The sequence below is a fragment of the Phocoena sinus genome, chromosome 20 (genome assembly GCF_008692025.1).
Source record: "Phocoena sinus isolate mPhoSin1 chromosome 20, mPhoSin1.pri, whole genome shotgun sequence".
NCBI lineage: Eukaryota > Metazoa > Chordata > Mammalia > Artiodactyla > Phocoenidae > Phocoena > Phocoena sinus.
The window spans coordinates 20177615-20195095 of record NC_045782.1 but is presented as its reverse complement, the minus strand read 5'-3'; the positions used below and the strand labels follow the sequence as shown (position 1 = coordinate 20195095).

Here is a 17481-nt window from a genome sequence, read left to right as displayed (position 1 = left end):
TTCCTGAATGCTAGGTTAAGAAGTGGGGAGGCCCCTGTAATCCAAGTGGTGCAAATTTACAGAAAGTAGTCCAAGAAAACCAAAAAAATATTCCTGGGCAATTCTTTGTCCTTTTAGTGATTTTTTTCCTCATAGTAGTCTCTGTTGTCAGTGTGGAAATTCTTAGCTTCATCAACCATGATATGTTGCATCTTTTCAAACTTAACTTTTTCATGAAGCTTTTCTGAGCTATTGCCTGGTAGATGTTTACTTGCTATTACAAATGTAAGACACAGCTCCTTTCACCGTCTTTCCATGCTGCCATAATGGTGCACATAGATGTCCTGGCTGATGCTCTCAACAGTATCAACAATGCCAAAAAGAGAGGCAGATGCCAGGTTCTTATTAGGCCGTGCTCCAAAGTCATCGTCAGGTTTCTAACTGTGACAATGAAGTGTGGTTACTTTGGTGAATCTGAAATCACCGATGATCACAGGGATGGGAAGATTACTGTGAACCTCACTGGCAGGCTAAATAAGTGTGGTGTGATCAGCCCCAGATTTGATGTGCGACTCAAAGATCTAGCAAAATGGCAGTATAAGCTGCTCCTGTCCTGTCAGTTTGGTTTCATTGTACTGACAACCTCAGCTGGCATGATGGACCATAAGAAGCAAGATGAAAACACACAGGAGGGAAAATCCTTTGATTCTTTTTCTAGGGATGTAATGCATACGTGCAAATAAAATGCCTCAGAGGAAAAAAAATGTAAGACACAAATGTATGTTTTCCTAATGAAATAAAGAAAGCAGATTATTTTTTTAATTCTTTTAAAATTGAAGTATAGTTTATTTACAATATTTTATTAGTTTCATGTGTTCAATATAGAAATTTAATTTTTATAGATTATACTCCATTTAAATATATTACAAAATAATGCCTATATTTCTCTGTGCTGTACAATATATCCTTGTTGCTTATTTATTTCATACATAGTAGTTTGTACATCTTAATCCCATACCCCTATCTTGCCCCTCCACCCTCCCTCTCCCCACTAGTAACCACTAGTTTGTTCTCTATACAGTAAATGCCCTGCATACGAACCTACAAGTTGTGAACTTTCAAAGATGCCAACATATGTTCCATCAGTGTCAGGCATGAGTGAAATTGCAGCTTGCCCTCCGTCTCCTGTTGCCGACGAACCTTCAGCTCTACGGTCTTCCCCCTCCTCTCCCTCCTCCAGTCAGTGACTCTTCTTGCCTGTTCACTTGATGACAGCCCCTGTATGCCAGCTGTTATACTGTACTACTGTGCTTTTCAAGGTACTGTATTGTAAGGTTAAATTTTTTTTCTTTATCTTTTGTGTTTGTTTTATTCTGTATTATTTGTGTGAAAAGTATTATAAACCTATTACAGTACAGTATTATATAGCTGATTGTGTTTGTTGGGTACCTAGGCTAAATTTGCTGGACTTACAAACAAATTGGACTTACGAACGTGCTCTCGGAACGGAACTCATCTGTATGTAGGGGACTTACTGTATCTGTTTTTGTTTTGTGATATACATTCGTTTGTTTTATTTCTTAGATTCTACATATAAGTGAAAACAGAGTATCTGTTTTTCTCTAACTTATTTCACTAATCATAACACCCTCTAGGTCCATCCATGTTGGTGTAAATGGCAGAATTTCATTCTTTTTTATGGCTGAGTAGTATTCCATTGTGTATATATATACCACATCTTCTTTATCCATTCATCTACTGATGGACACTTAGGTTGTTTCACATCTTGGCTGTTGTAAATAATGCTGCTATGAACACTGGGATGCATGTATCTTTTTGAATTAGTGTTTTTGTTTTCTTTGGATATATACCCAAGAGTGGAATTGCTGGGTCATACAGTAGCTCTATTTTTAGTTTTTTGAGAAACTGCCATACTGTTTTATACAATGGCTGCACCAATTTACATCCCCACCAACAATGCATGAGGGTTCCCTTTTCTCCTTGTCAGCATTTGTTATTTGTAGTAGATTTCTTGATGATAGCTATTCTGACAGGTGTAAGGTGATATCTCATTGTGGTTTTTATTTACATTTCTAAATGATTAGTGATGTTGAGAATCTTTTCACGTGCCTATTAGCTATCTCTATGTCGTCTTTGGAAAAATGTCTATTCAGGTCTTCTGCCCTGAAATTAATTTTTACACCTCTTTGGTCTCCTTAAACCCGGAAGAGAGGAAGAAAAGCATAGAGTTCAGCTGGATACTTCTTAGGTACCTATGATATATCAAGATGGCCCGTGAGCAGTTGGACACAATAAAAATATTTTGGCAGAAACTAACACACCATCGTAAATCAATTATACTCCAATAGAGATGTTAAAAAAATATTTTGAGCTCAGATAAAAATTACAGCTTTTTTCCATTAAAATGTAATCAAATGAGTGTATTGGTTATCACTACAAAAATTTAATTATTTTCTGAAATACTGCTATAGTGCACAAAAGAGGTATGCAGTAATAAAGGAGTAGCATATGGCAAACCAACTGTTCCATTGAGAACAGCTAGAAAAGGCAGTTATAATACATAAAACATCTGTCTGAAGGCATTATAAAGCTGAGGTAACCAACTTTGCTTTAGACAAATTAGAGATTTGCCCAAAAAAATCAGAGATAAACAAAACTGTCAAAACTTTCCTTGAGTAGCTAAGTCGCTGACTGGATTAAGATAATCAACTGCTGTTCTATCTGCCTTGCAAAGGAGAGTGTGTATCCTTTTGAGAGGAAGACAGTATCGTCTAGATCTTCTATACTTTTTTTCATACAGTGTCTAGCATTTAATTGAAAATTACCTGGCATGCCAAAATATAGGACTTTATGGCTGAAGACCAAGAAGAATAAAAACATACACTATAAGTAGACCAAAGTTAAGCCAAATAATGGAATTATCAGACAAGGACTGAAAAAGAGCTATTATTTATGTGCTTAAGAAAAGAGAGGAAAAGAGAGAGACAGAGAGATGGAAAAAAGCATCAAACAATTGAATCGATAGAAAGACTCCAGTAGGAATTCTAGAATTGACTGATATGATAACTGAAATTAGACAGGTAATAGATAGGTTTAATAGGAAATTAGACACAGCAAAAGAGAGAATTAGTGAACTATAAAGCTAATGAAAAATATTTAGATTGAAGCATATACAGAGAAAAAGAAGAGTGAAAATTCACATAAAAAATAGTCACATTGTACACAGCGAAAACATCAGATGTATACATAACATATCTTAGAGAGATGTGAGCGTGTATAAGGGTGATCTTTTCTTTAAGAGATAGTGCTTGAAAAATTCCAAAGCTGACAAGACCAAAAAAATGCACTTATGACATTATGTGAATCTCAAGAAGGATGAATGGAAACAAAAATATACATAGGCGTAGCATATCAAACTGTTAAACATCAAAGACAATGAAAAAAATCTTAAAATAAGACAAAGAAAAAAGGGCACATTACCTTCAAAGTAGTAACAGAATATATTCTGTTGACTTTAAAAAAATTTTTATTTTGTATCGGAGCATAGTTGGTTAACAATGTTATGTTAGTTTCAGGTGTACAGCAAAGTAATTCAGTTATACGTATACATGTATCTATTCTTTTTATTCTGTTGACTTTTTACAATTTAGATATAATTGGCATATAAAATTATATTAGCGTCTGGTATACAACACAGTGATGAGATATTTCTGTATACTGCAAAATGACCACCACAATAATTCTAGTTGACATCAATCACCATATATTGTTACGACATTTTTTTCTTGTGTTGAAAAATTTTAAGATTTATTCTCTTAGCAACCTTCCAATGTACAATTACTTAGCATAGTATTACTTAGCATAGTCACTCTGCTGTACATAATATCCCCATGATTTATGCATCTTACAGCTGGAATTTTGTACTTTTTAACCTCCTTTATCCATTCTGCACCTCCACCCCACCCCTATTCTTTGTATTCGTGAGCTTGGGAGTTTTTTTCTTTGGTTGTTTTTTTTTGATTTTAGATTCCACATATAAGTGAGATCATACAGTATTTGTCTTTCTCTGTTTGACTTATTTTGCTTAACATTATGCCCTCAAAGTCCACCCATATTGTCAAAAATGGCCAGATTTCCTTCTTTTTCTATGGCTGAATAATGTTCCATTGTGTGTGTGTGTGTGTGTGTGTGTGTGTGTGTGTGTCTAATGAATATACAGAATATATGGACATGAGTTTCTTCCATATCTTGGCTATTGTAAATAAGGCTACAATAAACATAGGGGTGCATGTATTTTCAGTTAGTGTTTTTGTTTTCTTCAGATAAATACCCAGAAGTGGACTTGCTGGGTCATATGGTAGTTCTACTTTTAATTGCTTGAGTAACTCCCATACTATTTTCCATACTGGTTGCACAAATTATATTCCCACCAACAGTGCACAGGGGTTCCCTTTCCTTTAATCCTCACTAACACTTGTTACTTCTTGTCTTTTTGATGACAGCCATTCTAACAGGTGTGAGGTGATGCCTCACTGTGGTTTTGATTTTCATTTCCCTGAGGATTAGTGATGTTAAGCACTTTTTCATGTACTTGTTGGCTATCTGTATGTCTTCTTTAGAAAAATGTTTATTCAGATCCTGTGCCCATTTAAAAATTATATTATTTGTTTTGTTATTGAGTTGTATGAGTTCTTTATATACTTTGGATATTAACCCCTCATCAGACACATGATTTGCAAACATTTTCTCCTATTTGGTATGTTGCTTTTTAATTCTGTTGATGGTTTCCTTTACTGTGCAGGAGCTTTTTAGTTTGATGTAGTCTCATTTATTTATTTTTGCTTTTGTTGCCTTTGCTTTTTGTGTCAATCCAAAAAAAAAAACATCACCAAGACAGATGTCAAGAAGCTTACCACCTATGTTTTCTTCTAGGAGTTTTATCGTTTCAGGTCTAATGTTCAAGTTTCTGATCCATTTTGAGTAACTTTGTGTATAAGTGTAAGATATAGATCAATGGAACAAGATAGAAATCCCAGAAATAAACCCATGCACTTATGGTCAATTAATCTATGACAAAGGAGGTAAGAATATAAAGTGGAGAGGGACTTTCCTGGTGGTCCAGTGGTAAAGAATCCACCTTCCAATGCAGGGGACTCGCGTTCCACCCCTGGTAGGGGAACTAAGATCCCACACGCCCCAGGATAACTAAGCTCTCACGCCACAACTACTGAGCTCACGCGCCTCAACAAGAGAGCCTGTGTGCGGCAAACTACAGAGCCCACGTGCCCTGGAGCCCGCGTGCCACAACTAGAGAAGAGAAAACCCGTGCACCACAACTAGAGAAGCCCACGCACCACAACAAAGAACCCATGCCACAACAAAGATCCCATGTGCTGCAACTAAGACCCGATGCAGCCAAAAAAAAAAATTAATAAATGTATTTTTAAAAAAGAATATAAAATGGAGAAAAGACTATCTCTTCAATAAGTGGTGCTGGGAAAACTAAACAGCTACATATAAAAGAATGAAATTAGAACATTCTCTATCACCATTTACAAAAATAAACTGAAAATGGATTAAAGACCTAAATGTAAGACTAGAAACCATAAAACTCCTAGAAGAAAACATAGGCAGAACACTCTTTGACATAAGTCGTAGCAATATATTTTTTTGGACCTGTCTCCTAAAGCAAAGGAAATAAAAGCAAAATTAAACAAATGGGACCTAGTGAAACTTAAAAGCTTTTGCACAGCAAAGGAAACCATTGACAAAATGAAAAGACAACCTACTGAATAGGAGAAAAGATTTGCAAATGATACGACTGATAAGGGGTTAGTATCCAAAATACTAAAATAGCTCATACAACTTAACATCAAAAAACCAAGCAACCTGATTTAAAAATGGGCAGACGACCTGAACAGACGTTTTTCCGAAGAAGTCATACAAATGGCCAACAGGCACATGAAAAGATGTTCAACATTGTTAACCATCAGAGAACTGCAAATTAAAATGCAAATGAGATATTATCACCTCATATGGTCAGAATGGCTACTATCAAAAAGAACACAAATAAAAAATGTTGGGCTTCCCTGGTGGCGCAGTAGTTAAGAATCCACCTGCTAATGCAGGGGACACGGGTTCGAGCCCTGGTCCGGAAAGATCCCACAGGCCGTAGAGCAACTAAACCCGTGTGCCACAACTACTGAGCCTGTGCTCCAGAGCCCACGAGCCACAACTCCTGAAGCCTGGGCGCCTAGAGCCTGTGCTCTGCAACACGAGAAGCCACCGCAATGAGAAGCCCGCACGCTGCAACTAAGAGTAGCTCCCGCTCACCGCAACTAGAGAAAGCCCGCGCACAGCAACGAAGACCCAACGCAACCCAAAATAAATAAATTTTTAAAAAAATGTTGGGCTTCCCTGGTGGTGCAGTGGTTGAGAGTCCGCCTGCCGATGCAGGGGACACGGGTTCGTGCCCCGGTCCGGGAAGATCCCACATGCCGCAGAGCGGCTGGACCTGTGAGCCATGGCCACTGAGCCTGCGCGTCCGGAGCCTGTGCTCCGCAATGGGAGAGGCCACAACAGTGAGAGGCCCGCGTACCGCAAAAAAAAAAAAAAAAGAAAAAAAATGTTGGTAAGGGTGTGGAAAACAGTATGGAGCTTTCTCAAAAAAATAAAAAGAGAACTACCATATCACCCAGCAAGTCCACTCTTGGGTATATATCCAAAAAATGAAAACACTAATTTGAAAAGACATATGCATCCCAATGTTCATAGCAGCATTATTTATAATTGCCAAGATATAGAAGCAACCTAAGTGTCCATCAACAATGAATGGATAAAGAAGATGTGGTATATATATATACAATGGAATACTACTTAGCCATAAAAAGAATGAAATTTTGCCATTTGCAGCAACATGGATCAACTTAGAGGGTATTATGCTTAGTGAAATAAGTCAGACAGAGAAAGACAAATACTGTACGATATCACTTATATGTAGAACCTAAAATATAAAACAAACTAGTGAGTATAACCAAAAAGAAACAGACTCACAGATACAGAGAACAAACTAGTGGTTACCAGTAGGGAGAAGGAAGTGGGAAGGGGAAAAATAAGGGTAGGGGATTAAGAGGTACAAACTACTATGTATAAAATAAATAGGCTACAAGGATATATTGTACAACTCAGGAATATAGCCAATATTTTATAATAACTATAAATGAAGTATAACCTTTAAAAATTGTGAATCACATACTTACCTGGCAGGGGAGATAGCATGATCACGAAGGTGGTTTTCCCAGGGTAAGGCTTATCCATTGCACTCTGGATGTGCTGACTCCTGCGATTTCCCCAAATGTGGAAAACTCAACTGCATAATTTGTGGTAGTGGGGGATGGCACTCGTGTTTTCCCCTGGTCTTTGTAGGTTTTGAAAAACAGACGTCTGGGACTTCCCTGGTGGTCCAGTGGTTAAGACTCTGCGCTTCCACTGCAGAGGTCACGGGTTCCATCTTTGGTCCAGTAACTAAGATGCCACATGCCGTGTGGCATGGCCAAAAACAAAAAACAAAAAAACCCCGTGAATCACTATACTGTATACCTGAAACTTAAATAAAATCAACTGTACTTACATACATACAAAAAATTTTTAAATAATTATTGATGGGTTTGCATTTAGTACTGTTTTGTTCATTGTTTCCTGCTGTTTTGTAGTTCCTCTGTTTCTTTTTTCTTCTCTCACTCACTTGCTTTGTGATTTGATGATTTTCTGTAGTAGTATGCTTAGATTCTTATCCCTTTATCTTTTGTGTATCTACTATAGGTTTTTGCTTTGTGGTTACTGTGAAGCTTACCTGTAACAAGTTATAATGGTCTATTCTACATTGATAACAACTTAAGTTTGAACACATTCTAAAGCTCTAGATTTTTACTCTCCCCCACACCCATTTTGTTTTTGAAGTCACAATTTGCATCTTTTTATCTTGTGTATCCCTTAACAAATTATTGTAGTTATAGTTATTTTTTACCACTTTTGTCTTTTAACCTTCATACTAGCTTTACAAGTGATTAACCACCACCTTTATAACAGATTATCCTGAATTTTACTATATATTTACTTTTACCAGTGAGATTTATACTTTCATGTTTTCCTATTACAGATCTTCCTTGACTTATGATGGATTTATGTCCCAATAAACTCATCGTTAAGCTGAAAATATTTAAGTCAAAACTGCATGTAATACAAGTAACCTACTGAACATCATAGCTCAGCCTAGCCTACCTTAAATGAGCCAGAACACTTACATTAGCCTACAGTTGGGCAAAGTCACCTAACACAAAGCTTACTTTTATATTAAAATGTTGAATATCTCATATAATTTATTGACCACTGTACTGAAAGTGAAAACCAGAATGGTCATATGGATACTCACCATTAAGGTACACAGCTGAAAGCACAGTAGGCCTGAAGAATGTTTGAAGCATTGAACTAAAATGAATTGCTGGATGATATGGAGGCTACAGAGACAGGGTCATCAATTTCTCTCCTGATGAGGCTTGAGAATAGCTGGTAGAAGGCATCGGGGCATCTATACTTGCTAATGGTTTAGCAGACATAGTGTTATTCAGGAAGCTTTCAAGTTTTGACTGTACAGTTTGTTTCTTCTTTTCATTACATATTTCTCTACAGCAAATAAGAGTATCCTGTATCTGCCTGTTAGCTCTTGAGAACCTCTTGTAATTGATGTCCATCTCTTCTAACATCCATATGCCCCTGCTCATAGTAGTAAATGTCTCTGCCAGTTTCTTTGCTATGAACTTTCTTGGTGCCTTGGGTATAACTTCTTCTTCCTCTGCCTCAACTTCTTTACTTTTTTTTTAAGTCTTTATTGAATTTGTTGCAATATTGCTTCTGTTTTATGTTTTGGTTTTTTTGGCTGTGAGGCATGTGGGATCTTAACTCCCCAACCAGGGATCGAGCCCACACCCCCTGCTTTGGAAGGTGAAGTCTTAACCACTGGACTACCAAGGAAGTCCCCCAACTTTTTAACTTCTTTTTCCTCCAGTTTGATCAGCTCCTCATTGGAAAGCTCTTCAGCCTTGATGCCAACAAGCTCATGAATATCCTCTTCATCAACGTCTAACTCTAGCTGTTTCTCAAGCACTAGTATCTTGTTACTTACTATTTCATCAACAGCAGAATCTTTTGAATGTGTTCACATATGTCTTCACGCGTTGCTGTGTGACTTCTTTCCATGCTACAGCAATGCTCTGGATAGCATTTAGAATATGAAAACTTTTCCAGATCTCTCAGAGCATTTGGCCAGATTCAGCCAGTTCAAAAGCGTATGCAAACATTTGGCATAAATAGGGTGCTCTGAATGTAGCTATTGCACCTTGGTCCATTGACTATATGAGTACCGTTGTGATCAGCAGCAAATACACAACCTCTACATCATGTCACTGATATGATGTAGATGGCTTGGAGCATTGTCTAAGATCAAAAGAATCTTGAATTGAATGTTTTGCCTACAACATTCTCTTGCGTGCACAATAAAACTGTTCAAAAACTTGTTTTCAAACAATGCTAATGTCATCCAGGCTTTCCTGTTATGGCAACAATAAATGGGAAGTATATGCTTTCTCATATTCCTGAATGCTCTAGGGTTCTCCAAGTGGTAGATTAAGAAAAGCTCTAATTTGAACCTTGCAACATTTCTACCCCAAAGTGGCATTATATAGTCTTTGAATGCCTTGAATCCTGGCATTGTCTCAGACTTCTGATGAATGTATGTATGCTCTGGCATACGCTTTCAGAACAAACTACTTTCATCGACCTTACATACGTGTTCTGGCAAATATTTCTCATCCACAATTATCCTATGCAGTTCTTCCTTAAACGCTGTGGTACCTTTAGTATCAGCAACCTGCTGCCTCACCACTGACGTTCATGTTATGAAAATTACGATGCCTTTTGAAACGTTGGAATCACCCACACCTCGCTATAAACATTTGCGTATATGTAAGATCATCAGCATGCTCTTTTATAGTTTTTACAAGTTTTAAAAAATATTTATTTGTTTATTTTTATTTGGTTGTGCTGGGTCTTAGTAGTGGCAGGCAGGCTCCTTAGTTGTGGCTCAGGCTCCTTAGTTGCAGCTCACCGGCTCCTTAGTTGTGGCATGCAAACTCTTAGTTGCAACATGCATGTGGGATCTAGTTCCCTTACCAGGGATCAAATGGGGGGCCCCTGCATTGGAAGCACGGAGTCTTAACCACTGCGCCACCAGGGAAGTCCCAGCATGCACTTTCAGTGTATGGAAAAAACTTATTGCCTTAGCCTAGATCCTCAGTAGGCTAAGTGGTATGCACTTCTGTATCTGGTATTCCACTCTAGTGTCGATAAATTTTTTCATATCATCAATTAGCCCAGCTAATTTCTTCATGAAGACAGTGGATGTAACTGATGCTGACAATTTCATTGCATCACTGATTCGCTTATCCTTTAAGATGATCGAGATCATCGATTGCAAAAGTCCTAACTCACATGTGATGGCCATTACTGGCTTTCTACTTTCATGCAGGGCAATTATCTTGAGTTTCAACTCAAGAGTAATTGCCTTCCTGTTCTTCTCATCAGAAGCAGGAAACAACACAATACACTATAGAGTATCGGTTGTTTAACCCTCATGATCGCGTGGCTGACGGGGAGTTGTGGCTCACTGCCACTGCCCAGCATCATAAGAGAATATCATATCGCACGTGACTAGCTCAGGAAAAGATCAAAATTCAAAATATGGTTTCTACTGAATGCAAATCACTTTTGCACCATCATAAAGTCAAAAAACCCTAAGTCGAACCATCTTAAGACAGAGACCATCTGTACTAATTAGCACCCTTTCATTTCAGCTTAAACAAGACCCTTTCACATTTCTTGTACCACCAGTCTAGTGGTGATGAACTCCTTTATCTTTTGCCTGTCTGGAAAACTCTGTATCACCTTCAATTCCGCCAACTCTAGCTGTTTCTCTAGCTGTTAAAATGACGATTCTGCTGAGTTCTTAAGGGTACCAGCTGAGCAATTAAACAAGCCCTAACTCCTCCAAGTGAATAGTGTAAAACTCATCCAAGAAAACAGAGAATTTTGCAGGATGGGTAATAAATTTTGCCTTCTTCTTCATTTCCATTATAAATACTCTGAATGTCATCAATGATAATCTTTTCTAAGTTATAAAGGTTTTCTGGGTATATCCTGGGAATTTTCGTTGTTGTTGTTATTAAAAATAAAAGTATTGCCATTTTCCCCAACTTAAAAGTGGAAGGCAATTTATCCATAAACTATGCATGGAGTAAATAACAAACTGTGCACAGCATAATTAACAAATTTATTTTCTTAATAACTCTTAAGCAACACCTATGAAGACCATTTAGGAAGAAATAAATGAAGACTAAATTTGATTTTCCAAGGTCCCATCATGTTGTCTTCCTTGCAAAGCTTTTCAAAGGCATATTTTCCAGAATTTGAGAACACCATTGACTATATAATGAAAAACATCTTTGTAGCCTGGTCTACTTTTCATGGTTCAGGTGAGCCTTGGACAATATTTAAACATCCTTTTTTCATTCCTCTGTAAGTAATCCATACTGATTATCTGAGAGGTGTTGAGAAATCTCAGAGTCAAATTGGTCATTCAAAGTTCCGAGTCTCTTCAAGACTATAAAAAGGGCCTTCTTCAAGTCACTCATTGTTTGAGTGGTTATAAGAGTGTAGGACTTAGGGTAAATTGCAGATAAGCTTGAATCATGAAGAAGTCTTATATTGCCTTCAGTCAATGTAGAAGATTCTTCACTCCAATAGATCTTTGTCATGACACACACTTTCCCACTGTAACCACCAATTTTTTTACCAGTTTCTTCTTTAAAGTTAAGGCAGTTTGTATAGAATAACCTTTTAATTCCTTATTCAGTTCCCTGAGGAAGGTGTATAAGACTGGTGGACGGTCCTGGGCAATTAGAAGTGCATCACAGATGACTTTCTGGTTCTCTTGCAAGCCCAGATCCAAAGACCAGCTCTTAGAAAAGATCAATGTACCTTGATGAACGGAGCCTATTTCATTATGTATTAACTGTGCAAGTCCTTTGTGTTGTGAGAACAGTTTCTCATAGAGGATTTCTGGAACATATGTCACCTTTTCTGATGGCACTAGATATGAAAATAATTATAATAAAATTTTAAACACTGGAAGCTTCCAATTCCAACCATGGCAAAGTAGCTTGTACCAGACCAACCCTCCCACCAAAAACAACTATAAAAGTTGTATAAAATATATAAAACATAAATTTAAAGAATTGGAGAGCAACCAGTACAAGCAGGACTTAAAGGGTTACAATCTTTGATGGAGAGGAAGCACAGGAAGTAGTGCCACAATCATCCTAGCTTTTTGTCTAAGGATATTTTCCATATCATGTAATGGGTGAATAGAGCCCAAGCAGAAACATGAGTTTTACTATGCTGAATTAAAAGAGGTTGGAATTCACGGCTACCAGAGGATCTGGAATTTGAGTGGGAAAATCTCAGAGAGGATGAAACTGCAGAGAAGCAGCCAAAATCTACATACAATTTTTTTTCAATTCACTGGCAAATACAGGGTGAGATGCTGGAAACCCAGAAGAAAATATCAACTGGGAGGCTAAAGAGCTGAACCTGAATTTCATCAACCTCATGGTGATGGCGGACTTAGACTGGAATTCAAGTCCCTTCAAAGTGGAGGGCCTGTGGTAAACACCCCAGACTTTAAGCTGAGATTCAAGAAGAGCCATGACCTAATAGTAAAGGCAAAATTTAAAGATATTATCCCTAGAAAAGCATAAAACCAATCTTCAAAAAAAATCAGGGTTATCACTGGTACTCTATCTACCTGACAAAACAAAGTATAATCCTCTTTGGAGGAATGTAACATCTTCCAAAGCCTCTATAATTTGCCATCCATGGTATAATAAGAAAATTCAGAGATATGATAAAAATCAGGACAAACTACCAAAAAAAAAAAAAAAAACAAGAGAAAAAATAGATACGAGAAAAAGACTGACAAGTGATTCAGGTATTGGAATTTATCAAAAAGGGACTTAAAGACCAAGAGGACAGAATAGGAGGCTCCAGACTCTCCCTCCACCTGTGGATGCAACAAACAAACAGCTACATGTGGATCAATTCCCTCTGAGAAAAATCTGGAAACTAGTTGAGAGACTCCTGCACACTGGGTGACTGAGAAAATAACCACATTGAAATGGGTAGGAAAAGTTGAGACACAGCCTTGCCATAAACTTCACCCCTAGCACAGCACCATACAGTCAGGAGGGTACCCTCAAATCCTAGCTTCTCCCTAAGGAGCAAAAGGTTTGGACCACACATCTAGTACCCCATCTTTTATGGCTGCTACCCAAGAGACTGGCTTCTAACTTGCCTATCTCTGAGAGCTGATGAAGCCCAGCATTCACTAGTCTCCTGGGCCCAGAGCACTTCCAGTGGTTCTTCCTTTTGGCTCAGTAGAGAGCAAGCAGACAATAAAGTCAGTTCCCAGCTTCTCTCTGGAAGAAGAGAAGAGTTAGGGCACATCTAGTGCCCTAACTTTCGTACCTGCTGTCTGAGAGTCTGGCATCTTAACTGTCTGTCTCTGGGAGCTGATGGAGAAAGCAATCATCAGTCCCTTGGGAGTTTGAATGGGCATGTGGATACCTCCTGTTGCTCTTCCCCTGACCCACTCCAGTTATAAAACCAAGTCTCCGATTCTCCCTAAAAGGAGTTGGAATGCACATCTAGCTCCCAAAACATTCCAGTTGCTACCAGAGGGACTGACTTCTAACCCATCCTTCTCTGAGAGCTGACAGGGCCTGGCATTCACTAGGTTCTGGAGGGCAACAGAGAGCAAAGCAACAGTTTGAAAGAGCACACAGTCTGAACTAGTAAGCAGGTATTTGTCAAGAGCAAGTGGGTGATAAACTCCATCTCTCAACTTCTCCCTAAGAGAGGAGGAATTGGGACACACATCTAGTGCTTCAACATTTCTGGCTGCAACTTGAGGCACTGGCTTCTATCTTGTCTGAATCAGGGCACTGATGGGACTTGGCTTACGATAGTCTTCTGGGGAACACTAAGAACAAAGACAGCATCTAAAATGAGCACAAAGCTTTGAGAGGTACCCAGAATCTCTGGCTGAACTGATTAGTGAGTTCATCTCCTACATGAGGTCAGTCTGTGAAAACTGGAAGAAGTGGCTGTTTTATATAATGTGCAGAAACCAACACAGAGTCAAGAAAAAAGAAGAAACAGGGGAATACGTTCAAAATTAAAGGACAAGATTAATCTCTAGAAATCTTTTCTTAATGAAATGGAGCTACATGATTTACCCAAAAGAGAATTCAAAATAATGGCCTTAATGATGTTTTCTTAGGTCACGAAAGCAATGTGTGAACAAAGGGAGGTTTTCAACAGAGACAGAAAATACTAAAAAGTAGCAAAAAGAAATCATAGAACTGAAGAATACAACAAGTTAACTGAAAAATTCAATAGAGGGGTTCAACAACAGACTAGATCAAGCAGAAGAAAAGACCAATAAACTGGAAGACAGGTCACTGGAAATCATCCAGTAAAAAGAGAAAAAAGAAAAAAGAATGAAAAAGAGTGAAAACTGATGGCACACCATAAAGTAAACCAATGTATGCATTATGGAAGTTCCAGAAGGAAAAAAGAAAAAGGTGCAGAAAGCTTATGCCAAGAAGTAATGCCGAAACCTCTTCAAACCTCAAAATGAACATCCAGATCTAGGAAGTCCAAAACATACCAAGTAAGCTGAATCAGAAGATACTTACATTTAGACACATTATAATCAAATTGTCAAAAGTTAAAGATAAAAAGGATAACTTTGAAAGCAGTAAGAGAAAAGCAACTTGTAACATAAAAGAGAACCCCCGATAAGACTATCAGCGGCTTTTTCTTAAGAAACACTGAATGCCAGAAGAGAGTGGGATGATATATTCAAAGTTCTGACAGACGAAAACTTCCAACCAAGAATATATACACCGCAAACCTGTCCTTCAGAAGTGAGGGGGAGATAAAGACTTTCTAAAACAAACAAAAGCTAAGAGAATTCATCACTATTAGACCTACTTTATAAGAAATGCTAAAGGGAGTTCTTCAAGTTGAAAATAAAAGATGTTAAACAGCAACATGAAAGCATAAAAGTCATTGGTAAAGGTAAATATAGAAACAAAAACAGAAAACCATATTATTATAACGGTAGTGGATAAATGACTTTTAATTTAGTATAAAAGTTAAATGAGATGCGTTCATTCATTCACCGAATACTTACCAAGCACAGTGTGCCAGGCATTGTGTATACAGTGACAAGCTAACTAGAGGCAGTTCCTTCCTCTGGGGCTTCTGGGACAGAGTCCCTTCCACACAGCGCCAGGATTGTTCCTCATCTCTCTGCCTCTCTCTCCTAGACCCTGAGATGTCTTGGTTCAGGAATCTTGGACCCGTCATATGTCCCTTTGGAGCCATGTGGCTGGCAGGGTCTTGGTGCTCTGGCCAGGTGTCAGGCCTGAGCCTCTGAGGTGGGAGAGCCGAGTTCAGGACATTGGACCACCAGAGACCTCCCGGCTCCACGTAATATCAATCAGTGAGAGCTCTCCCAGAGATCTCCATCTCAATGCTAAGACCCAGCTCCACTCAACGACCAGCAAGCTCCAGTGCTGGACACCCCATGCCAAACAACTAGCAAGACAGAAACACAACCCATCCATTAGCAGAGAGGCTGACTAAAATCATAATAAGTTCATGGACACCCCAAAACACACCACCAGACGTGGTCCTGCCCACCAGAAAGACAAGATTCAGCCTCATCCACCAGAATACAGGCCCCAGTCCCCTCCACCAGGAAGCCAACACAACCCACTGAACTAAACTTACCCACTGGGGGCAGACACCAAAAACAACGGAAACTATGAACCTGCAGCCTGCAAAAAGGAGACCTCAAACACAGTAAGTTAAGCAAAATGAGAAGACAAAGAAATACACAGCAGATGAAGGAAGAAAGTAAAAACCCACCAGACCAAACAAATGAAGAGGAAGTAGGCAGTCTACCTGAAAAAGAATTCAGAGGAATGATAATAAAGATGATCCAAAATCTTGGAAATAGAATGGAGAAAATACAAGAAACGTTTAACAAGGACCTAAAAGAACTAAAGAGCAAACAAACAATGATGAACAACACAATAAATGAAATTAAAAATTCTATAGAAGGAATCAATAGCAGAATAACTGAGGCAGAAGAATGGATAAGTGACCTGGAAAATAAAATAGTGGAAATAACTACCGTAGAGCAGAATAAAGAAGAAAGAAAGAAAAGAATTGAGGACCGTCTCAGAGACCTCTGGGACAACATTAAATGCACCAACATTCAAATGATAGGGGTCCCAGAAGAGGAAAAGAAAAAGAAAGGGACTGAGAAAATATTTGAAGAGATTACAGTTGAAAACTTCCCTAGTATAAGAAAGGAAATAATTAATCAAGTCCTGGAAGCTCAGAGAGTCCCATACAGGATAAATCCAAGGAGAAACACTCCAAGACACATATTAATCAAACTATCAAAAATTAAATACAAAGAAAGAGTATTAAAAGCAGCAAGGGAAAAGCAACAAACAACATACAAGGGAATCCCCATAAGGTTAACAGCAGATCTTTCAGCAGAAACTCTGCAAGCCAGAAGGGAGTGACAGGACATATTTCAAGTGATGAAAGGGAAAAACCTACAACCAAGATTGTTAAAAAATATTTACTTACTTACTTATTTATTTATTTTTGGCTGCATTGGGTCTTCGTTGCTGCGTGTGGGCTTTCTCTAATTGCGGCTAGTGGGGGCTAGTCTTCATTGTGGTACTCAGGCTTCTCATTGCAGTGGCTTCTCTCGTGGAGCACAGGCTCTAGGTGTGAGGCTTCAGTAGTTGCAGCACTTGGGCTCAACAGCTGTTGGCTCACGGGCTGTAGAGCGCAGGCTCAGTAGTTGTGGTGCATGGGCTTAGTTGCTCTGTGGCATGTAGGATCTTCCTGCACCAGGGCTCAAACCCGTGTCCCCTGCATTGGCAGGTGGATTCTTAACCACTGCACCACCAGGGAAGCCCTACAACCAAGATTACTCTACCCAGCAAGGATCTCATTCAGATTCGATGGAGAAATTAAAACCTTTACAGACAAGCAAAAACTAAGAGAATTCAGCACCACCAAACCAGCTTTACAACAAATGCTAAAGGAACTTCTCTAAGCGGGAAACACAAGAAAAGGAAAAGACCTACAAAAACAAACCCAAAACAGTTAAGAAAATGGTGATAGGAACATACATATCGATAATTACCTTAAATGTAAATGGATTAAATGATCCAACCAAAAGACATAGACTGACTGAATGGATACAAAAACAGGACC

At 38.5% G+C, this 17481-nt stretch overlaps 1 protein-coding gene, 1 non-coding gene and 1 pseudogene across 2 annotated transcripts in view; 2 read left to right on the top strand and 1 right to left on the bottom strand.

Moving 5' to 3' along the window:
• The first annotated feature begins 302 nt into the window (after window positions 1–302).
• Window positions 303–697, top strand: LOC116745779 (annotated as a pseudogene).
• Window positions 698–7251: 6554 nt separating this feature from the next.
• Window positions 7252–7415, top strand: LOC116746494. Its single transcript, XR_004347751.1, has one exon. It is a non-coding gene; the product is annotated as a U1 spliceosomal RNA (small nuclear RNA).
• A 4071-nt stretch (window positions 7416–11486) lies between these two features.
• LOC116746151 (schlafen family member 12-like) overlaps window positions 11487–17481 on the bottom strand; it is a 40312-nt gene continuing 34317 nt past the window's right edge. Inside the window, 3 exon segments of the mRNA XM_032617458.1 lie at window positions 11487–11668; window positions 11670–11900; window positions 11903–12201. Coding sequence (XP_032473349.1) covers window positions 11582–11668; window positions 11670–11900; window positions 11903–12201 — 617 coding nt within the window. The 3' untranslated portion in view covers window positions 11487–11581.